The sequence below is a fragment of the Varanus komodoensis genome, unplaced genomic scaffold (genome assembly GCF_004798865.1).
Source record: "Varanus komodoensis strain SLA01 unplaced genomic scaffold, ASM479886v1 scaffold1, whole genome shotgun sequence".
In the NCBI taxonomy this organism is placed as follows: domain Eukaryota; kingdom Metazoa; phylum Chordata; class Lepidosauria; order Squamata; family Varanidae; genus Varanus; species Varanus komodoensis.
Genome location: NW_025335268.1, coordinates 123474413 through 123499013, shown reverse-complemented (window position 1 = coordinate 123499013; position 24601 = coordinate 123474413). Strand labels below are relative to the sequence as shown.

The 24601-nt window shown below is 44.8% G+C and overlaps 1 protein-coding gene across 1 annotated transcript; it reads left to right on the top strand.

Annotated features, from left to right (window-relative positions):
* PI16 (peptidase inhibitor 16) lies at positions 1 to 22287 on the top strand. The gene is made up of 5 exons (XM_044431890.1): positions 1 to 507; positions 12066 to 12284; positions 14983 to 15092; positions 18141 to 18229; positions 21470 to 22287. The coding sequence occupies exons 1-5, from the start codon at positions 340 to 342 to the stop codon at positions 22285 to 22287; spliced, it is 1404 nt and encodes a 467-aa protein (XP_044287825.1). The 5' UTR covers positions 1 to 339.
* Positions 22288 to 24601: the final 2314 nt, after the last annotated feature.

Genomic DNA, 24601 nt, shown 5'->3' with positions numbered 1-24601 from the left:
GGCTGGATTTTATGGTTAGTGCTGTGTTTAAGCATCAGGTTGCAGCAGCATGGTGCTAAACCAGGTTCCTTTAACTGGGGAAAAGGAATGCATGCATAGGTTTCATGCACACAATTGATTTCATCGCATGGGCATGGCTTGCCTGACAGTCCCTTAAGGACCATTATTCTTTCATTCTTCTGTGAGATGGGTGTGTTCCCTCTATGGCTCTGAAAGGCATTCTAGTAAAAAGATAAATTTCCTCCTTGCGATCCTTGGGCTTTGGGTGTTCCTTATTCTGGGAAGGGATTTAAAGCTGTCTGCCAGACCCGTGGGCTGTTACAACAAGACAGTGCCACAATGCTGAGCTCAGGCCTGCGAATTCCCCTCCTCCCCCTTCTTCTCCTGTTGCTCACACTGATGAAGCTGAGCTGGTCCCTTACAGATGAGGACAAGAAGCTGATCGTGGACCTGCACAATCACTACCGTTCTAAGGTCATTCCTCCAGCTGCAAACATGCTGAAACTGGTAAGTGAACTGCAAGCAGCTTTTTAAACTTTTAAAAGTTTATTTTTCTTTGGAGCATCTGACTGGTGGAAGAAAGAAATGTGAAGCTGTTGAGATGAAGCTGAATTCAGCAGTCAGATGGATGATCTTTGTAGATGTCTCTGGGGCTTCCTGCTGCTAGTCAAATGGATGCTTATCATAACCAATATAGTATATTTATGTGCAAGGTATACCCTATTACTGAAAACTACAGATATCCATTTCTTTAACTAGTTTGTACATGAACTGTAAATGTCTTAGAACTAAGCATCTTACTGGTACCTTTAAATGGAAGGAGTATGGACAAAATCTTGTCCATGTGCTGATATGAATTACTCCATGCCAATGAAGGCTCAGCCAAAGAATTTCTGTGCCTCATTGTGATGCTCAGCTGTTCCATAAACCTGAACAAATCCCCTTTCTCTGTTCCCTCCTACCCTGATCTCTATATGAAAAGCACATAGTACTGTGGATTCCCAGTTCTAACCAGAGCATCATTTGAGCTTTTAAAGGTGGTGCTCTTTGTTTTTGTTTTTTTAAACCCTGGCTGAACATGTGCAACTCATTAGTTGTAGGGGATACAAAGCAGACCTTTTACTTCTGGGTTGCACGGCTGTTTCAGCACTTAAACAGCAGTTATCCATTGCTGATTCAGTAATGACTCTTCTCCTCCACTCCTCCCATCCCACAGCAAGTAGCAGTACCATAACTACCAAGAGGATGTTGCTTGGTTATGCTGCTTTTACAGGCATCTATTGGATAGTGCCTGTGACATCACAGCCAAGAACATAAACCATTCATTAGCTCTGTGCTCATGAATGGGATATAAACACCCAAACAAAATAAATAATAACCCACCTGCTTGCTCACAATGATTGCACAAATGTTAGTTTTTTAAAAGGTTTATCTTGTTTGGGTGTTTTCTCCCCTACCCTCTTGGGCATTTATCCCCCTCTTTTGCTCTTGTGATGATCCTTTAAAGTTGTTTAGATCAAGGAGCATAAAAATAATTCTCTGTCTGCTTTCCCCTTTGATGGAAGGCTGAGCACGTTGCTGGCATTTGCACAGGCTTTCAAAGGACAATACTAGAGGGGTTTGTGCAGTGGGAGCAGGCTGCTCTGGCTGGGACAGCACGGAGCTGCTAACTGGATGGTAGTTTCCCCTTTTAAATCTCAGTCCCACCTCTTTAAGCCAGAGGTGATGGAATAGAGAATCTGACTGCACTGATGGGGCCATAAGTGTGGTGAGAGAAAAATGGTCTGTCTGTTTGTCCATCCAGCCTTCTGCCCTTTCATCCTTCCTCTATAGGGACCAGTAGAGGAACTAGTTGTCTGGGGTCAATCAACTGAAGTAGAATAGGTTTTGGTGGGATCTGAATGGGAAATTGATCTGGGAGAAATTGAATGCAATTTAAAAACATGTTTGAAGCTCAGTTCTCTGCCTGATACTTTCCACGGTCTTCAAATGGGCACTCATGTTGATCATGCCCAGTGCTCTGTGGCTAAAAGACAAAGAATATGTGGAAGTTCTAGTGACAGATCCCCCTGTTGCTGTTTATTGTTTCTTTAACCTAAAAGAGAGAGCGCCAGGATGGTGTAGTGGTGAAGAGATGGGACTGGGACTCAGGAGATCTGGGTTCTAGTCCCCGCTCAGCCATGGAGCCAACTGGGTGACTTTGGGCCAGTCTCAGACTCTCAGCCCAACCTACCTCACAGGGTTGTTGTTGTGGGGATAAGATGGAGGAGGAGATGTAAGCTGCCTTGAGCCCTTTGTAGGAAAAAGGCAGGATATAAATTGAAAAAATAACAAATAAATAAATAAATAAATAAATGCAGATGGGCAGAGGGGATGGATCAGGGCTGCAGCACTTGGATCACTTGCCAGTACCAGATAGAAATTCTCCCCACCCTACGCCCCCGCCACACACAATTGGTACTAACCTCATAGGGAGAAAAAGGCAGGGGTGACCCTTGCCTCTTCCTGGCACCTACCATTAAGTATTAATTCAATGGGATCTCCCCCACAGCCTCTAGGGCAGCCTTAGCAGTGGCCAGTCAAATGCTTCGATAAAGCTTTCCATCAGATGTGGAGGCATGTGAACGCAGCAGCTGTCCGTGCTGAATTAGAGATGGTTCCCTCCAGCCCAGAATTGTTGGCAGCGACTCTCTAGGGTGTCAGACATGATTCCGGGCATATCATGAGAAGGCAAGCTCACTGGAGAAGACAACCATGCCAAAATCGAAGGCAGACCAGGTAGGAGAAGGACTGACTCCATAAAGGAAGCCACAGCCTTGAATTTACAAAGGCCAAGCAGGGCTGAGAAGGACAGGACATTTTGGAGGACTTTCATCCATAGGGCCACCTTAAGTGTGAGCCAACAGAGCAACAAAAAGCTGGAGATATCAGGGATTAAACGTGGGATCTCTTGCATGACCTGCTCCAAGCTGTGGTCCTTTCCCAACAGCACTCAACTTGTTTTTCCAAAAAGCACATGGCATTAGAAGGCTACTCCATGCAGTCCAATAGCTGACAGGTAATATCACTAAAGGATGCAGACAGGTGGTGCTTCCATGGTTGGAGTAGGTAGAAGGAGTTTTGAGTAGGTGGAGTCAAGGTGATAGGAAAAACTGGGTGGGACCTTTAGTTGTCCCATTTCTCGGAAGCATGGGCAGCCCTCCTTACGATGCACTTTTGAATACAAATTGCTTTCAAACTGGTTGATTTATTAAAAACAAAAAACAAAGGATGAGACACTTTCTATGTTAGTAATTATAATCGGAGCGATGTCCATCCCCAGTCAGGTTTCTTACTTCTCAGCATCTCAGTTCTAGGAGGGAATGATGCATAACGATTGATCATATGAAAGGTAACTCACAATAGCCGTTTCAAGTTACATTCATATTACTAAGTGAACACTTAGTTCTTGCTTTGCTAATTGAACATATTAGCTTGAGGTAGATTGACATGTGTGTAAATTTACTCCATATTGAGTTACTCAGGCTATCCTATACTTATTTGAGAGTAAGGCCTATTTAACTCTGTAGGACTTATTGCTGAGTAACTATGTATAAAGATATAGATGATACCACTAGTGACTCTTAGCAGAATATAGAACTCCCCCCACAAAAAAAAAAAAACAACAAAAACCAGATTGTTCTTGTGATAATGGCAGTCCTTACTCAATGCTGCAGTCACTGAGCAAAAAAGATGCATCCATGAACTCCCTGTCTAAGCATGAGATGTCAGGCGACAGCCAGTGTGATGCAGCGATGAAGGAGTTGGACAAGGAAGGGAGAGACACAGGATCAAGTCCACACTTAGTCATGAAGCTCATTGGGTGATTTGGGGTCAGTCACCACCTCGTAACCCACTTGCCTTGTAGAGCTGTGAAATAAAATGGGAGAGGAGACCCATATAGACCATCTTCAGTTGTTTGGAGGAAAAGTGGCATACAAATGTAATAAATAAAGAGTTACAATATGAGCAAGCATTTCAAGATCAAGTAGTGTTTGGGAAAATGCAGTTTACATAGATGCAATTGTATGGATAGCTGCATTTATTTATTTATTATTATTTAATTGTATAAACTGGCTTTCACCTGCCGGTGATCCCATAGGTCATGTGTTCTAAAAAGAGATATCACACAATACTAGCATGTTTTACGTGATTCCACACAAATTAGGTTTTGTTTTATGTGATTCCATGTAAAAGCCTTCATAAAAACACATTGGATGTGCAGTCTAAGCCTTGCCTTTTCTAGGCTGGTGCTGTTAGGGCGCAATTCTAGGAAAGTTTGGGCAGGAAAAAGGCCTGTGACACCCAGCTTGCCCCAGCCAGCTACCCTGTCTAAACTTGCACAGGACTGAGTCTTTACAATATTTAAGTTTTATTCATTTCTATCCCTTACTCTCCCAGTATGAATCTTTGTGTAGCTCTCATGCATTCTGCAAGGTTTCAATCATTTTCTTGATCGATTCTCAATGTCCTTAATCACACATCTGACAGTGACAAGACTTGAGGATGCTGATCTAGTCAGGTTCAGCTTTTGTAAGAGGAAGTTAGCCACTGACATCAATTGGCATCCATGGTGAATGGCTCTATAACTGCAATATCAACAGAAAAGGAAGAGAAGCCCTGATAACAAGGGAGGAGAAGCAGGGCACTCAGCAGTAGGAATGGTATGAACTGGATTTCTGGGGAGAGCTGTTGTACAAAGGTTTGCTCTCCCTGAAAACAAGGAATGTGCCTCTCCATGAAAAGAAAAGGAAGTGGAGCACAAATCATGATGCAAGTCCGCCATGCCTGACAGTGATTTTCTGTAGCAGTTAGAGGAAGGAAGGAAGGAAGGAAGGAAGGGCTCACAAGTTTAGAGCAGCTAACAGCAAGACATTTTAAATGAGTGGCTATCAATAATAAGCACACAGTTTAATACGCAGAAAGACCATTGTCACTATGCATAATCAAAATGCTCCTGAAAGTGCCACCTCTAACCGGACAGTGGAATGACTGGGCTAGTGATAAAGACATTTCCAAGCACAACTGTAAAGACCTGCTTCTTGTCTCTACTCACTACCCCTCAGTTCCTAGAGGAATGGGACAGAGCACCAAGACAGTGCATAGGAGCAAATGTATGAGAGAAGACAGTTCTTACCTTATGAAGGCTACAAGCCATTTAGAGCAGGGCCTCCTTGTGGCTGTCCGGATGTTTTGTCTTGGCCATCCCCATCAGGATGGTCCATGGTGAGGGACGATGGGAGTTGTAGATCGACAAATTTGGAAGGCCCCACATTGCTCTTCCTTGGTGTAGCACTTAAAGCTAAGAGCCAGTACCTCCAATTTATCCAGAACACGAATAGGTTGCCACACAGACCCAACAGCACTAGCATGAAAGGTTTCATCTTGCAAGCCAGAGGTCACAATCCAGCAGCAGCATTTGGGGAAACGGTGAAAAGGGCAAGTCTAGATGAATCCTAGATGAAGGGGCTGGAAAGAAAAAGTGTGATGTGTCCATGTTTTGTTTCACTTCTGGCCTCAGGCATGGGAATGCACCTGCTGATTTTGAGAGGCTGTTTCAAGCTGAAGGGCGCTGCCAGTACACGGTGGGCCACAAAAGCATCGCGTTTGATTATGTTTGCACTCTGAGTGGTGACTGCTGCTCTCCAAATGGACTGGCTGGGTGAGCCCAAGTGGTATAGCAATCCCTGCCACTGAGCGATGGGTGCGTTTACGTGCAATGGTAAGCCATGCCGCATGGTGAGCACACAACCTGGCATCTCACCTGGTGCCCTGGAGGTCAGGCGGGCATCCGGTTTCCAAGCGTCTCCATCTGCCCTCCAAATGGCAGCCAGTATCCCATCAGCCCCATGGTTCAGAATCAGTCCCAGCATTCACGGCTCCTGCCTGGGTCACCTGCCTCTTCCTCATTGGCCCGCACACTCCACTGGGTGTGGCCTCAGCCAGCTGCCCTGTTTTAGCACTGTTGCTCTATGGTAGCACTGCAGGAGCCCTCCCCTGTGCCGCCCTGCCCGGTGCCAATGTGCCACACACACCTGCCTCTTGCCCCTCCTTTGCTGCACGTGTGACCAGGCCCCCTGCCACGCAGAGGACTCACCTCCCTCCTCCAGCCAACATGGAGGGCATCAGTGTGGGCACCTGGGCCAGGGACGGAGAGAGTGCATTCTGCTGGACAGACTTTCCTGCGGGTGCTCAACTGGGCATCAGCCCAGGAAAGTTTTCCTGCAGACTGTTAGGACATTGTTTGTTTCTGAACTGCAGGGTGGGCTGGGAGACAGCAGGGCTCGTTGAGAGGCCTGAGGAAAGTCAGGGACAAGATCGGAGCAGTGGGGAGGGTGGAGGACAGGAGATCTGGGCTTCTCAGGGCAATTGCCGTGGTGGCGAGGCCCATGCATAGCCTCTGCACTCCGTTGATTCCCTGAGTAGTACAAGCACCCCTCCGGCAAGAGGCAGCCAGGCTGGAGCGCCAAGCAAGTAGTACAAGCTCCATCACTGCTGCTGGAGGCAGAGCACTGTGACATCCCACGGCTGCTGAGATTCCAAAGCTGGAGTGGAGCATTGGGAAGGAAAAAAAGGAGTGCGCAGCAGCCAATCAGAGCACAGCAGGCTCAGACACAGCAGTTGCTAGGCAGAGCAGGATAGTGGGAAATGCAGGCTGGAGCATCTGCTGCAGCTGTGGCCACTCTTGCTGTGAAACTGGCCGTGGAAATGTGAGAACTGTGTGGAAACATGGCAACTTGGTTAGACAGGCGAACAAGCCATGGTGAAGTGTGGAAATCTTACAACTGTTGTTTCTCTGCGAGGGTCTATGGAGACCAAACATATCACGCTTCACCATGGATGCTGGGATCAGATGTAACGACAAGCCATGCCTCCACAGCTTCCACCATGGCCTGCCACTGCTGCTTTCTATGCTCAATGGTACACTTTCCTAGGAATACCTTTGCCCACCTCTTGTGTGGCGCTCACTCCTGGTTCTAGGACAGCAGTCTTCTGGAAATGCTCTTTGGTTAAACTATGGGTGCTAAAAACAAATACCTGCTTCAAATCTTTCAGGAGTCATTTGTTTAGAACAGGACTTTTGGTTCTGTGGTCAGTTTTTCTTACCAATTTCCCCTTTGAAGTTATGTTTTTTACTTTTGTTTGGGTCAGCAAGAGTGGTTGCCATGGGAATACTTATATACATAAGCATATACATTGAGCAATGCTTGCCAAACGATATTTTAATGGAACAAGAAATACAGCTGTTGGATTCCTGCCCATGGATTCTGGCTAAGCATCATAAAAAGGGAATAAGAAACCCAAGCTGGACTTGCTATTTCAACTCCTCCCAAAGCCTATGTGTCTGCCCTAGAGGGGGAAGAGGAATGGTCCAAACATCTTCCCCTCCATCCTTTCAAAGGCATCCCATTCTAAATGGGTTTCTTAAAAGAAAGGGAATTATTCCTCTGCAAACTTAAGCTGGTTTAATGGTAAGACTTTATCCTCAGAGAACCACAGGAACTAGTTCTGTATCCCAAAGCCCCTGGAATTTCACATTTGCAGGTGGCTAAGTAGGGGACATTTCTCAGAGGGGGAGATTACCTCCAGGGGTGATCTTCCTGAATGGTGACCACTGAATACTTGAACAGTCAGATCAGCACTGCAGCATCAATTTCCAGTTCTTTCCTCAATCACTGCTGCCATTTACCTCTTTTCTCTCCTCTCCTCTCCTCTCCTCTCCTCTCCTCTCGCCTCGCCTCGCCTCGCCTCGCCTCGCCTCGCCTCAATATAACTATTTGAATGAATGCATAATATCAGGAAGATGCATTGGTCAGAACCTTTCTTCTTGATGTCTATTTTTCTGTACAGAGCGATTTCCTACCCAGCACTGAGGATTCGGCATTCTGCGATGCTGCAGCTCTTCAGTGAGAACTGAGCCAGAAAACTATATGCAGATGTCAGCCTCTGTCTTACTCCTTTTATTTTAATTGAGGGCTTGGGGAGCAGCTTTAGCTACAGCCATTGACACTCCAGTCCTAAATACTGTACATTTATTATATGTCTCTCAGTCTAATATATTGGCTTGTGCTTATCCTGTAGTTCTGTAATCCATTTAATCTTTCTAGTTTCTTAACCAGTTGACCAGGACATTGACTTGGTTCACCTATGGGTTAAACAATCCATAGTTAGTGTTGTACTGGAAGTGTCCTGCACTCATCACTTCTGCTTTACATTTGCTTTTGTAAACAGTTCAAGAATACCTGATCATTGTGATATACAAGTCTGGAACTCTGGGTTGCTGAGGTAGAAACAAACCAGAGTTTTTAGTCCAACAGCAAACCATGAGTATAAACTCTGAGATGTTTGTCAGCATTCCAGAGTTCTGAGCCTAGATGTCACATGTCAGGGAGCTTTGAGTCTGGGTTGGGGGTTAGCTTGTCTTTTGAATGTGTGGAATATTGAATACTGAAAAATGGCATTTCCCTTGTGAAGTCTCCAGTGGAATCCCAGTTTGCAGAACTTCTTTTGGAGCTCTGGACAAACCCTGTTCATTTTAACCACTGTAAAGAATTGGATGCCATCAGCCAAACTGGTCCCTTTCCTGGTCTTTTCCCTTTTCCTTCCTCCGAGGTCCAGTTGTGGCCTCGTAGTGGGAAGCCAATGTACTGGTTTGACCTTCAGAATCTGATGTCTGAGATCGCAGGGCCTCTGAGATGAGACTGAAAAATCCCATGGCCTCTCAGGCAACTTCAGGCGGCCATAGGATGGTCTCCTTAATCCATTACCTGTCCATAAGAGGACAACTCTTCTTATTCAATGACATAAGTTTACTTGGAAGTCTTTGATGAGGGGCTGGCTCAGGTCTGGAAATCCAACTAAACACCATCTACCAAATCATTCTTGTCCACCTGCTTACTGACACTCACGTCAAGCTTTAAATCAAGATTGCACTTACCATTGCAAAAGCCATAGTGATTCTTTTTCAGCAGGGCATATTTGTCTATATGCTTGATAATTTTATTAAAAAGACCATTTTCAATAATTTATTCTGAACAGAGATTATACTAATTGCCCTGCAATTTGCTTGACAACTCCCTCTGCATTTGCTTTTTAAAAATGGGAATTGCACGGCCATGCTCCAGTCCTCTGCCGCAGACAGAACCATGGGATATGTTACCTTTTATTTTTTAGGAGATTATCAATTAAGCTCTTTAAGAACACTCATCTGGATGGGTTTGCTTGTTTTCCATTTTGTCTATAAGGTCATCCCTTGTCACTATTTTTTACCCCAGTTCCTCAGCCTCAGTTCCTGATACAATCAGTTCAGGCCTGGGGAATCTGCCCTACATCTTTTGCAGTGAAGGCAGATGCAAAGAATTAATTCAGCTTCTCTGCAAACTCTTTGAATGCTCCTCCTTTAGTACTATAACATGATTTGATGTAATTAGTCATTTTCCTTCTTCATTAAAACCATTGCAACATTTAGCTGTCATCTATTCTACAACAGAATTGTTTTTGAAAGCTTAAATATCTCTTTAATATCCACCAAATAAAATATTAAAAGTGATTAAGATACAGTCTGGGGAAGCCAAATAAGTGAGGTGGAAATCGCGACTTGCTCTGCTTCCTTGGGCCCGTACCCTGCCAGAATGAGCATGTACTCTCTGTTCCTTTGTTGCCAGTAAAAGTGGCTGATCGGAAGCTGGAGCAGCTGAAGCCACAGAATTGGAAGGGCCTTTTCCAGTATGGCCCCTCCAGATGTTTTGGCCTACAACTTGCAACATTCCTGGCCATTGGCTCTACTAGTTGGTTCTGATGGGAGTTATAGTCCAAAACATCTGGACAATGGGATAGGCAGTTCTGCAATTTCTATCCAGCCTTTTCCCCTCATTTGATGCTTGGGCAGAAGAGAAAGTCATAAAAATACCATGTCAGCGAAAGATCTCTCTGGGAGGTGGGCAATCCCACAATGGCTTTGGGGTCCTGACTTCTGACCTCTGTCTCTCTTTGTTTAGGAAACTAGGAATGCAACTCAGGGAGCCAAACTCAGCCCACTGGGCTTCCCTAGATGGCCACAGCCCATTGTCCATGACCATGGATATTTTGATGGTTTTCTGGCTTTCCTGTTGCCCCCCCCCCCCCAACACATATACCACATTCTAAAAGTATAAACGGTGGTCCAGTATTTTACCACTGCACTCTGCCCAGTGATAGGCTGTAAGTTTGGGGTGTGTTTCTGGCAGTCAGGGCTGAAAGCAAGAATATGCCAGCATTTTCGTTCTCACCACCGCAAACGGTGCCTCCCAAGAGTTTCTCTGAATTAGAATTTGGCCCTGGGGTTGAAAAAGGCTCAGGATATGTTGCAATGGCGCTGCATGCATAATTTACTCTAATGATTCCAGTCATATGTGTGAAAAAGCCATAGACAGGCAAATTTATTTAGAGCTACAGAGAAATGTCCACTTTTTGATACTAATTGTGCTGCAGTCACCATATGAATGCTGCCCATTAACTAGGACAGTTTCGAGTTCCACAAAATGAGCCAGGCAGAAAAGGGTGGGAAATTCTTCTTGGGGATACTGGTCTTGTGTCATGCATAGCGTCTAGACTAGTGTGGAGTTCCATGCCTGAACTGGAGTGGAACCTGGGCTGTTGCTTGAGTCTCTCAAAGAGAACTTCTCCCTCCCCCTGACTAAATTGTCAGCACCACTCCATGTCGCAAGCAGCCAAGCGGCTCACGTCAGGAAGTCGTCTTAGCACATGTGCCTCAGGAGCTGTGAGTCAAGCTCTGTGCCTTGGCTCACAACTCTTGGATGGGAGCTCAGCGACACGGATCCCTCCACCCCGTAAAAGATAACCAGAGTTTTGTGCTGCGATGTTACTCTCACAAGTAAAAGGCACTTCTCTCTTCCTGCTTAGCAACGGTGGGCAAAGTAGCCTATGGAGCCCAGCTGGATGAGAAGGGACTGTCTTTCAGTACCCCGGAGGGATGTCTTGGCAAGTAGCTGCTGGTCTCTGTTAAGTAACAGGCTTTCCAGATGTTTGCATTGGCTCTAGTCTAGCACAGCTGTTAAACTGGGCATGCCTTTCTCTTCGCAGCAGGGAGGAGCTCTGCATATTTACTATCCATTGCTCTTCCCTGGGTTGTAATGGGGAAGGGATTTGCAATTCAGCTCTGCTACTGGCCCCAGAACCATTCTACAAATTGCGCCAAATGAGGTGGCAGGCTGCGAGTCCTGGCTGGTAGCCTGCTCCATGATGTGCTGGCTTACTACATCCAGGAAGCATTTTCAAATGTTCCCCTGCAGAAAATGCTTCTGAATGTAGTTAACTAGCACATCCAGGCAAGGGCTATGCTAACCCGCTTTTATTGGTTTGCTCCGTGCCAAGGGGGTTTCTTCTCCTCCTTAAAAATCCCTCTTGCAATCTGGAGCAGCGGTCCAGGACTTTACTCCTGCATCCTGCACAGGGCTGTGCTGTATGCTTTAAGCTAACCTGATCTGCCTTTGCTGCCTCATATGCTACCGTCGCCAACTGCAGTGTTAGCTATTTCAAATTCACATCTATTTATATATAAAACATATTTCTTGGAGCACCCATATTGGTGGAAAGGTGTGAAAGAGAGTAAATACACAAAGCATAATCTTTGCTTTTGGCTGGGATTTGTAAAGGCAGCTAAGGGTTTTTGGGTACAGTGCCCAGTAACTGTTATTCTTCAGTAGCCAGAACTGTGCATGCAAATAGCTTGGGACATCTCTAAGCAAACTGGGAGGTGGGATATGGTGCTAGCTAATTGGGATGGGTAATTTTAGGTGCAAATTATATATTATTTGTAGCTTAAGCTGGAAAAATGACCTGCCTCCTGCCTTTTTTCCTTGTGATGACAGTTGCTCACTCATCCTGGGCAAAACACCAGGCCTGCCTGTTGCTAGGAAGGCCAGGGACTCGGACCAATTTTCAGTGGTGAGCATTCACTCCTGCCGTTGGCTTATACCGAAAGCCTTTCTGTGTGATGATGACGTCCTGGTATGCTGTGATTTCAGAGCTGGGATCCAGAACTGGAAGCTTTTGCCAAAGGCTATGCAGCAAAGTGTATCTGGGAACACAACAAGGAGCGTGGCTGGCGTGGTGAGAACCTCTTTGCCATGTATGGAGACTTGAATGTGACGACGGCAGTGGAACAGTGGTACGACGAGTACAAATATTATAATATGACCACATTAACATGTAAAGAGGGAGAGATGTGTGGTCACTACACGCAGGTATTTATTTATAGCGTTATAGGAGCTTAGCAAATGATGCATCCCTGTGCCATTCCGAAAATGGGCAGTGATGTGGAGTTAAAAGTGATGCAGGGTAGAATACATGGTGTTGTTTTGTGGTCTGAGACACTATAGGGTCTCTTACTTTGAGCACCAGGAGTTCTGGAATCACTTTTAATTTATAGCCAAGTTTGTCATCAAAAGGTCATCCCCACAAAGTCAGGGGTACATCTTTCAGAGCTGGGGTACTCCCAGACAACAGGATTAAAAATCGTGAATGCTGTACTACTGCTGATTACATAATATGTAATCATCATGCTGTAGATAGTGTTCCTCATAAAGAGCTCCTGATGTCACAGCTGCTTCTCTAGGGAGTGGGAGTTTCTTTCGATTTTTCCCTTCAAAAAATCATGGCAGTTAACGCCAGCATTGATAAGTACTTTTGGCCAAGAAAAGCCCCTCTTTTACCAAAGAAAGAAAACTCTCAACAAAGCTTCAACCAATGCTTTTTTAACAATGGGAAGTCTCATTCTATTAACCATGGGTCGGATTTTTTAGCACCACCAAAATCCATGAAGCAGATTAGTCATGTCTCCAACTGCTTTCAGTGAGACTACTGTGTGACTTACACAGTCCAGATCTATCCTAATTGCTCCAGCCAGTGTTGGACGGTGGAGAAATACCAGCCTTTTCCCTGTTAAAATCTCCCATTGAGCTTGCCAGCTTTGACTACAGGGAAACTTGCTTGCCTTACCCCTCGGCCTCATAAAAGCTCACGTTGCCACTGGTGTTGCTGCTCTGTGGAAGGAGGCGGTGTTTGCTCCTGACCTGGCCCTCCAAGGGTTTGGGTGCAGAAACCCTGGGACAGGACAGCAGACACGGACTCAGTTTGCACGAACCGCAGAGCTTATTGAAGCCACAGCGGGTGGCAGAGTGTGCTGGCATGTGTCCAAGTGACTTGTGAGCCGTGACAGCAGCTTATCCTGATGTCCAAATCCAGTGAAGATGGGGTGTTGGTATGGATAGCAAGCCACCCTATCTTTACCAGGTTTGGGCATATGACAAGCCAAAACCATGGCTTAAACATTCAGTATGACCTTTTGCTCACACTGCAGCCTACCATGGCTTGAATAAGGCTGCTAGATTGTACAAACTGCCCAGTATTTTTAAAAATTCTTTTAAGGAGAATATAATGGAGCAACTGGAGGAGGGAAACCTATAACCCTCCAGGTATTGGATGATGACTATTGCCATTGACCGTTGGTCATTCTGCCTGAAGCTGATGGGAACTGGAGAGTAACAACCTTGTAGAGGTCCCGGGCTCCTCACCTCTCTAGTGGATGGCATTGATGGACTGGGAGGGGGCTCTATGTGCAGATTGCCACAAGTCATGGTTGGCAGGTAGCAGGTGAGAGAGGTGGGGTTGTGCCCAATCAGTAGCCAACTGACGAAGAGAGGTAGGATCAAACACCATTACCATCCTCTTCACATCCAGACCTCCAGACCAGATGAGACCCCAGTTCTACCTGTGGGCTTGGTAGAGAAGCTGGAGCCTCTTCTCAACAGCATTTACTAAAAGAATTGCATGAGCTGCCAGTAAGCCCCTGGGCCAAGTTCCAGGTGTTATTCTCATACATGAAGCCCTGAGCCACTTGGGATCAGGCTACCTTAGGGAGGGCCTCACCCCTTATGTCCCTGCCTATCTCTGTGAGCAACTGAGGAACACTTTTGAGGGTAGCTGTCATGAGTCATGCCTCTCCCTCCAAACAATTTGTGGTTACTAATAACCTTTATTGTTACAAAGAAGTCTCTGAGCCCATTCTGATGTTCATTAACCAAAACATTCTCTGTGAACCCTTCTGCATCTCTCTTGGGGAAGGAACGCTATGAAAGTGGGCATGTCTCCTCTCTGCCTGCTGTGTACTTAATTGGATTTCTCTCCCATGACAATGTCCAGCATCTTCCGAAGGTGGGAGTTCCCCATCAGAGAAACTACCCATTTCATGTTCCCATGGTCAGGGAGATGGGTCCCTTCATCTGCCCTTGAGCTAATGCCCCCCAGATCTATTTCCATTTGCATCCCAGGACCTTGGACTGCAGCTGGCATCTGAACCATTTCAGAAACAGTCCCATCTTCGGAATCTGAGCTGTCAGTCCCACCAAAATGGGTAGCACATGTGCCCTTGGCAGTAACACACGACGCATAAGCATGTGCAACAGAGCGTTCAGTGTGGCAGCACCAACTCCAGAATAGTTTGCCAGCCAATTCTAGGGAGCTTCTCAAGAACTCTCTCTTCATGCAGCCGGTCTTCGAAGTGAATCCCAGCAGTTGTGGCCTGTAGGTCACGGCAGAACATGCTGTTTTACTACTGATCAGTATTTTAGAATTGTGTTGTTTAGTATTGTGTAAAATAATAATCATAATCATAATCATTCCTACAGTTATCTTGCAGAAAGGACTGCAATTTAAAGGACAAAATAAGTACAAATGAATTTTTAAAAACAAAATAAAGCAGCAGACAAGGTGCCCAACACCCCAGAAAAATAATTGTTTGAGAGGAGTATTGTCTGCATTCTCAGGAATGTGCAAGTGGAGAAATGGTATCAATCCCGTAATAAAGGTTCAGGAGAAGTCATTTGTTGGTGCCTTTTCTGTCTGGAATAACAAAGCGAACTGTCTCTTTCCCTGCTGCTGTAGGTGGTCTGGGCAACTACTGAGCATGTTGGCTGCGGGATGCAGTTCTGTAAAACCCTGCAATTTCTGAACGATACAGACATGTATTTGCTAGTCTGCAACTATGTGCCCCCGTAAGTTTCTTTTTGCTGGGCTGTGGTGGGGGGACTGTGGTCTTCCGGCTTTGAAGGACATTTCATGCCACATGAGAAGCTGCTTGAGACCAGCCAGGCTAAACATTTAACTAGCTTGGTATATTGTCTCCTTGAAGGAGATAAATAGCATGGCACTCATGAGCTCTTTCATGCCCTTGCTCCACACCCAACAAGGCCTTGTACTCAGTCTTTTGAGCAGGTGGCTTGTCCTTTGCCACATGTCCAGTGGGAGCCATTTTGTGATGGTGCCCTGGACAGCTTCTCAAAATCCCCCAAAGTCTGCCTGACCCTGGTCTACTTGGGTGGACAGCAGCTTTCCTGGGCTTCAGGCAGAGGACTCTCATTTCACCTGGTGCTACCTGATGCCCTTTGAAGTTGAGGTATCAGAATCTGAGCCTGGGTCTTTCTCCATCCCGAGCATGTGTGCTGCCATTTATATAGACTCAGCTGCCAATGTCAGCATTTATTTTTTTCACCTTTAGGCTCAGGCCATGGATGTGCTTGCCATTGTCCCAAAATGAGAAGGGAAACCTGATAAACCAGCATCCATAAGATGCAAACACTGATATACGCATATACTATTTGTATTATAGGGGTGTTTAACTTATACAGGCACATGTGCACACAGACACATGAATGTAAAACTCAACAATATACTAAAAAGAATTATCCTACAGAATGTAAAGCACCAGTTACTAAAAGGCTTTAATAACTTCACTTGCTGAAAAGTCTCTTTTTTAAAGCGTGCGAAGAAATACGTGTTTAATTTAGCATTTTAAATTATGTAGTTGCACTAATATTTTAATGTTTGACTGCTATTTTATTTTCTTACAGATTATTGTTTTAAATTGCTGCACAGAGTTAGATGGTATATCAAGGATAACAATAGTAATATACAACAACAATAACATGGATTATGCATAATAACACATGACTGAAGTTCTACAGCTGTTGTGTTGGCAGCTGCATCTGTCAGTTCTGCTACAGGATAAACCATTCCACAAAGCAGAGTGCCTGTTTACACAAGAACAGTGTGACACAGAAAAGTCCAGCAATAGTGATACTGCTGATGAATTGCAGTCCGCAACACTGTGATTGCAATTATGTCTGTCTTGCATTGCAGAGTGCATCACAAAGTTGTGTGTCCAGTGTGCACACAATTTGCACTAACTATAGGTTGGACTGTTTGATTACTTCTTGGTGGGTCTCCACTGTGCTAGTGACATCTGAATTCTGCACTAACACAAACACGGTACATGCAAATGGGTCTTCCTTGCCAATTGTTTAATGCTAATGGGAAGGCAGCAGATTCCAAGAAAAGTTGCATATATATAACCAAATGGTCCTGAATAGCGTGCTCCTGGTGATATTTTGTCTTTGTCTTTCAAAAGAAGTAAAAAGAGAAAATGCAAATTCAGTTGACAAGCAACAGTGCCACAATTGGTAATCAAAGGTATTTGTCCCCATGCTCAATTTGTGGTGTTTTTCTCTGAAGTTTTTTGTTAGTATTTTTTGCTATTCCTTTACCACTTGTGGTATAACAGTTACTCCTGCACTACTGATAACTATTGCTAATAACTGCCATGGTTTAAATATGGGCTAACAGTTCTGGTTGATAAATATATCCATTCAGGAATGGAGGCTCCCTTCTAGATTCATTTCTGGAATCAACCTTATCTGGACTACAGTTCCTATCCCTGTCAGTCTTAGGAATAGTTTGAATGATGACAAAACTGTGGTCATGGAGTAAAATTATCCAGTTTGTTTCCTGTGCTTTTTGTTGCTGACTTAAAGGATAACCATAAACATTTAAGAAAAATGTCCTTTAACTCTGTCAGCCTGAATGTACCCTATTTGATTATTTTATTTAAATTAAATCTAAGTATTCAATTTCATTTCATTTACATTTCATGTATTTCATTTAAACATGTAATGAATTTTACATGTATGTGCGAATGTATACACAATTACCCTACCATTCAAAGCATCCAACTTCATGATAAAATTGCTCTTCTCCTACATACATTAAAACAGCCAAAATACAAAATCATGTTCTAAAACATTTGATGTACTAGAGAAAAGATAGTTAACCCTTTATTATGGGCAATCCTATGTTATTGGCCATCCTTAAAACTATCTGAGCAGAGAGGACTTGTTTGTTGTGCTTTTGTTTTTTTAAAGAATTTTTCCAGATGATTGCAGAGGCAGGCTTAAGATGGCTTCTCTAGGTAAATATTCCAGTTCAGGGCTATATCAGGGCTATATCTATTTGTGTCACCTAATGGACTGTATATTGTGAGATGCAAGAATGTGTAACTAAAAGTCCTTCCTGGCAGATCTTGCCTGGGTGGTCATACTGGTCTGTTGAAGTATAAGCCATTGCTCTTCATTTTTACAGTATTTCAGCCAAGATGTTAAAGTTTGGAAATTATATAATAGGGAGGTGAATGTAAAATGTGGCAGAGGAGAAGACTGATTTAAAAAGAACATGCCAGTCTAGGCTTTTGATGTCTCTTCAGGTGTTCAGCTCTATGAAATCATGAATGGAGATATCAGGTAGTTCCTCTACATCAGCCTTCCCCCAACCTGATGGCCTTCAGAGGCATTTGGATCACAACTCCCAGAATCCCCATCCAGCAGAGCCATTGTTTGAGAATTCCAGGTGCTGCACTCCAAACATGTCTGGAAGGCCCAAGGCTGGGGAAGACTGCTCTACTGGAAGCGTGACCAGGCAAACAGTTTAGAACGAACCCCCATTTTCTTAATGCCTTCTCATTGAAAAGTCTCATACACCAAATGGCTACAAACAGGCAATGCATGCTTGATGTACGTTAGTAGCCCCTTAAGACAGCCTATGTCAGTGGTTGGCCAGTTGTAATGCAGCTGGGCTAGCCATGCTCTGCTGCTCAGGTGAAGCTGGGGAGACCTTGACCAAGCTGATGGAGGCAAGCACGGTCAGGGAAAAGTGCTTCTTCTTCAGACAAACACCTTGCTATTTGAATCACATGTGAGTCTTTTAATCTCCAGGGGGAATGTAAAAGGAAATAAACCATACAAAGAAGGAGCTTCATGTTCCATGTGCCCAGATGGCTATTCCTGTAAGAAATCTCTCTGTGGTAAGTGAACAAGCCTAGAGGGGATAGTTTCTCTCTCCCTAATGTAAGTCAGGAAAAAGCACCTAGTCTGCACACAAGTTTAGTCCCATTTCCCACTCTCAGATTTCAGTGAAATTAATTCTATTGACTGCTGGGGAAGATTATCTGACCTCATATTGATTTTCCCTGGCTGCTTTCACCTAGGGATGATTGTTGTCAAACCTCCTGTTCCATGGGAGGCAGAGTAAATTGCTTCTTCCCTTTGTTTTGTGGTTTTGTTGAGAATGAAAAAGAATGTTTGACTCAACATTTTCCCTCCAGACGTACACTCCAGATGTGCAGAGTCTGTCACCAGGCCCAAGGAGTTGCCAGCACTCACCTACTTCCTGTCCCAGGCTGAATGTGGCGTATGTCCAACAGACTTGCTTTATTGAGAGAGTCCTTGCCTTTTCCCACCCTAACTCCAGTGCACGGCACTCCTGAGTTTAGATCAACCTTCTCCAACCTGGCACCTTCCAGCTGGGATGGACTGCAACTCCCATACTTTCCAGGCCATTGGCGGTAGCAGCCCAGCGCTTCTGGAAAGCACCAGGTTAGAGATGACTGGTTCAGCTACATTCGTGCAACTCCTCCCTGCCCTCCAGAATCCATACAGGATCCACAGCCAATTCAACATGACCAGCATGTTGTACTCTGTATATTTGGATCCTCTGTTTGGGGTGCCAGGGAGAGACACTTGTCCTGCATTGCCATACTGAGAACATCAGTAGCCATTGGGTGGATGTTTATCACTCGGTGGCTACCATGTCAAGCAATGATTTGCATCTATTAATCTGCCCATGACCTAGTGCTTGTGTGAAGTTCAGAGACAGAGCTGTTCTGCTTTTCATCACTACAGCTAGAATTCACTTCAGTGGAAGCAGTTTACATGTTCAGCTGAGCTCCACCAAGCAACACATCAAGCAGAAAGATAACAGGATATGCATGCATGTGTGAATCAACTCATAGATATCATATTCTATAGCTCTGAAGGCCTTTGTCCTTGGAGTTGAAAGTGTTGAATACAGTGGATAATAAAACACAGGCAGTCACTGCTTATGAGATTCCTTCTCATAAGCTCATAAGCTAAGCTCATATGGCTGAAGGACAACTCATTTTCCTCTCACCATGAGTTGCATCCTAGGAAATTGGCCTCTTGGGTGAAAGCATGGACATGGCTTTTTTATTTTTTTATTTTTCTACCAGCCAAGAGCCGAGGCTGTCTGGGCAGCTAACAGAAGTCTAAAACGCACACACGCAGATTAACATAAAATCAGAAAACCACAATAGCAATTGAATCAACCTAGTAGTCCAGAATAAAATGCAATTCAAAATAAAGTTAAAATGTTAGACTGCCAAAATGTTGGGAGATGATGGGCAAATTTGTGTGCTAGTTTGCACATCATATGAAGCCAACCTGGGAAGAAGCCACAGTGGGTGGGACTTGTACCCGACTCCCAACAAACGGTTGCCTTGCTCAACAGCTTCCTCTGACTTGCGTCTCTGTCAGTCGCTCTCAAAATGCCAGGCCACTGCATTGCAGTAGGAACTTTCCTTTCACCTTGTTTACTATGTCAGCTCCATTCATACAATTGGTCCACTCTAACTGACAGCTAACGAAAGACATGATTATGAACCTTTGCCGGCTCTTTTCTGCCAGTGTCTTGCCACTCTTGCACAAGACTATCTGCCTTCTCTTGACCTAAATGTACCCATATCCATCTCCTGTCCACCTCCTCTGCTTAGACGCTTTCCCTGCTAGCACTTTCCTTGCTATTATTTCAGCATAACAACATGAAGCAGGTGTTAAAAAAATAACACCCACACCTAAAGTTCCTTCTCTCCTGCAGCTTTTGGTTCTCCTACCCCTTTGTCCTTATCGCTTCCATCTACTGGCCTCTGCTGCTAGCTGCCAGATATACATATGGCTGCACAGCAGTGAGCAGGATTGCTAAGCATATGCAAACGGTATGGCAAGGCTGTAAAACAGGGGAGGCGAGGAAATTTTGCAAAATTACTAACAGTGGTCATTTGCTTGCTTGGGACTGAAAATAAAGAACAGAACAAAACATTGGGAATGCATGCTGGACTCTCTCTTGTGTCCTTTCTTCAGAATTCCTACATTTTATTTTTTTTCTATACTGCCTAACAGCCAAAGCTCTCTGGGCAGTTTACAGCAATTCACTGTGAAGCTGAGAAAGCATGAGGGAGAATGACGGTGGTGCTAGCAAGATCAGAAAAGGCAGCAGTTCTAGCTGCTCTTGCTGGAAAAGTTGCCCTGATCGGTTCAAGCATCACACTGAGCCATGTTGAGATCAAGGCAACCTCAACAACACTACCATAAGCCACAGTTCCAGAGGGGCTTATTTGCACATAGCTACCCATGGCGAGAAAACAGCTCTGGGTACACGCCAAGCCATTCTACGGCTGCCTGTGATAACAACCCACTGTGGATGAGTGTGTTGCGAGGATCCAGACTGTGGCTTGTAGCGAGGACAATCTATCTAAAGTTGAGTTTCTTCTTTTTTAGTTTCTAAGATGCTTCACCAGGTGGGTCTGGGAATGGGTGGGAAATCTGTTCAGTTGCCATTTCAGTGTTAACTTACCACATTGCACTTAATTTAGACATGGGTCACAGTTAGTTGTCAATATTTTTATGTATCCAAATTTAGCAATGCAGTTTGCCCCCTCCCTCTCAAAAAGTACACAAAAATAATCTATTTTAATCACATACAAAATACTTTATTTCACGAAAAGAAATTGCAAAATGCATTCTTTTGAAAAATATGTGTACCAAATGTGTATATTATGAAAGAGAGCTGCATGGAAATATGTACACATTTCCATACAAAAGAAAAATAATCATCTTCATTCTGATGGATTGAATGAACTTAATGGGAAAATTAGAACTTGACCAAGATTGAGTTTGACAGCTTTGCTAATCCCTAGGTAGGCTTCAGACATTTTTGCCCCCGTGGCAGAAAATCTGAATGACATTTAAATCCAGGTAAACATTAATAAATAAAGCACTGCCAATCTGCTCCCCTTAAGGGCATACAGGAGGTGGTGCTTGAGACTGACTCTGTTTCTTGGTAGGGGGCCCTACAATTAGCCTCAAAGTGTTACATGTGAAAGTGAAACTTCAGCTTCCCATTCTGATTGTTCCTCTGGAAGATGGTCATGTTTACGGATTTTGTTATCATTCTCCCTATTTCTCAGTAGAATCCAGTGTTGATGCACAGACAACGACTGAGTCCACTACTGATGATGCAGAAATAGACACAGCATCTCCTGACCCAACAAGAGTAGAACCAGCTTCTGACCTGACTGCAAGCCCTACTCTGCAACTCACCAAAACACCTTCAGCAACAAGATTACCAGAGACTGTCAAAACCAGCACAGAAGAACCATCTCAGGACTCTACAGCCAAAGGGCCAACCTCTTACCTAGCACCAACTTCAGACCTGGACCTTAGCACTTCTCCAAACTTGCAGGCGGAAGCGGTGGTGACGACTGCCTCCTTGGTGATAACAACTAGTGGCTTATCTTCATCCAAAGCTCCCACAGACAATTTGGAGCAGCCCCCAACTACCGTGATGCCACCGCCTCTCACCACAAAGCCACGCTCCAGGCCTAAAACACCCTCCACCATTCAGCCAATCCCCAGGCTTCCTTCCACCTCCAGGCATCCCTTTCACAGGAATTTCACCTTCCCTAAGAAGCCTTCTCTTTCCAGAAAAATTCCATCCCACCGTTTGTCAGCTTATGCCAAAGCAATAAAGGGGACAAACAATGCCATTCAGTCCTCTGCAGGTAAGGCAGCTTCAATGTCTGTTTGCCTCCCCTGCCTTGGATGTAAACGCATTAGCCACGCCGATGAAATAAAGGCTGCGCTGAAAGAGCTGACCTTCAGGTACCCCTACGCTCCTTGCTTTTCTCCGCTCCCTCGCTGGCAGAGGCACAGCAAGTGCAGCTCGTGCGGGCACACCTGGGGCAACGCACTCAGGAAGGCCAGGCCTTATTGGCTCAACAGTTTATAGCGGGATGCAGGTCAGATGTATTTATATGCAGAGCCGTCCATCTTCTCTTTTGCATGTGTGTGCATGTGTGCATGCATGTGTATGTATGTCCATGTGCATGCGTGTCTGTTTTTTTCTTTCTGCACTTTTGTGAGTGTGCCACCCCGCTGGGAGTAGCATTGTAGCTTGCCTGGTGGTTGATCACTCTGTAAAACATGGTCTGGAGCACAGCCGAACCATGAGGCTTGTGGCAATTCTTGAGGACTTTGGCAGGAAATGTAGTTTATTTCCACAGCCCCCATGTTTTCCTCAGCTTGAGAATGTGGGATACATTCCCAAGCTTCTATTTCTGTTTCCTCTCCACAAGCTTTGCTAAGGGCAAAGTGCATGGAACGCCATGTAGCCCTGCACCACCAAGAGACTTGCCTCTGGCAAGGGGGGTGGGGGCTCACGATCATCCACGCCCTCTTCTCTCTCTCTCTCTCTGAGCACCACTGACAGGGCCATATTTATTTTCAGGACTAGGCCTGCATGGCATTCCTGTGCCTCCCAGTTTGTCTGTGCAGGAATCGCATACCCTCCCTACATTCTCCACTGTCGGCCCATTCTTTAACTAAAGCCACCTGATTATGTAAAACTTGCTCTTGAAAGCTGAACAAATTATCTGAGAAAATGCATGCAGATCTAATGAATTTCTTTAGCCTATTCCGGATAGCAGACTCTGCAGCTTTGAGGCCCAGAATTCAGTTGCGGTCTTTCCCGCTAGGAAAGCGAGGCAAACTGATCTGGTCTGCTTCTAAGAGTGGAAGAGTGGAAGAAACTGACTTAGAAACTGACTAAGGGGACTGATATGAGTCTCTGTAGAAACACACTGTAAAAGCAGCATCAGTCAATAAACTATGTGTGGGAATCAAACATCTCTGTGTAAGAGTGAAGTGAGTACATATTTCTGTATGTTTCAGTTCTATCCGTTGTTTTTCTTCTGCTAAACTGCCTCAGCATTTAGATCAGGCAATGCTATTCATGATCTGTTGGCCTGGTCCTCTACCTACCCTATTTCAACATATAAACCTTTGGCCCTCTCATGGCATCATCAACACCCCCACTACCTCCTGATCACCCAGAGGTCCTGCTTGCATGACCATGCATGCATAATAGTGGCAACTCCTGGCTTTTGACTTTAGCAGCATCTTTAGTCTTGTGCAGGGGTTTTGCATGATCTAGTGCCTCTTGTTTCTGCTGTGGCAAGTCCACATGGAATCAGGTCTGCTCCCTCTCTCTTTAGCTGATGCTTGACTTCTCTTAAAAGACAAGCAGATGCCACAAATACAGCAGATCTGCTGATGGACCCTTCTAGGAAAGATTCCGAGCAGCCCACATGCTCCAAGAGCAGCTGTTTCTTCTGTACACTTTTCCTAGATACTCCCTCCCTGCTTCGCAATAATCTTAGCTTTTGTTTTCAATTCTCCTGTGATGCTGTTGGTTTCTTTCCTAAGCCTGCTGTGTTGGGGTACAAAAAAGCTAAATAAATGTGATAGTTTCCCATGGCCTGGATGACTGTCTATTCACTAGTTCAACAAGTATTCACTAGTACCCTGGTGCGGTGCATGTTTGACTGCCAAAGGTTCTCCGAGTCTCAACAGCAGTCTTTCTTATTATTTGCTAACTTTTTAAAGAAGACAGATGGCAGGGAGACTGGGGGCGACTGTGTATAAAACACGAACTCCCACTGACCTCTGGTCCCTTCTAGTAAAGATGCAAAAGGAATCTAGGTTTGATCCAGAAGCTACTTCTTAGGAGCCAGCTCCAAGCATGGCGCATTATTTGATTTTTTTGTGCATGTGTAAGTGAAGGCGGCAGAATCCATTTTTGTGACACTTGATTCGCACAGCCAATTTTCTCAGTTGCACTATTAGAGGAAATCTGATTCTGTGAAATGGTTCTGGCTTAGCTATCACTATTGCCGATAAGCTTTCTCATCATGTATTGTACCTAATGTTGCTTGATAGCTGGCTAAAATCTCTGCCAGGTGTGTGAACAGCTTCTTAGTGTATCAACTTTCAGTCTGAAACTACTTGGCAGTACTGGAACCTGGGGGGACGTCCCATTGATCGCAGTGGGATTTCCTTTCAAATATCTGGCCTTACAGCCACAACCTTTTGCTCCACTTCAGGTTGTGCACAGAGCCATTGAGCTAGTCAGAGCTGCAAAACCATCCACTGCTTGGCAAGTCTGACCTACAGCCTCTCTCTCATTTGAAGACCCACAAAAGACAGATTACTAGCAAGTATTAGCTAGGTTCCTTTAAACTGACCATGCAGACTTGTTAGTATCT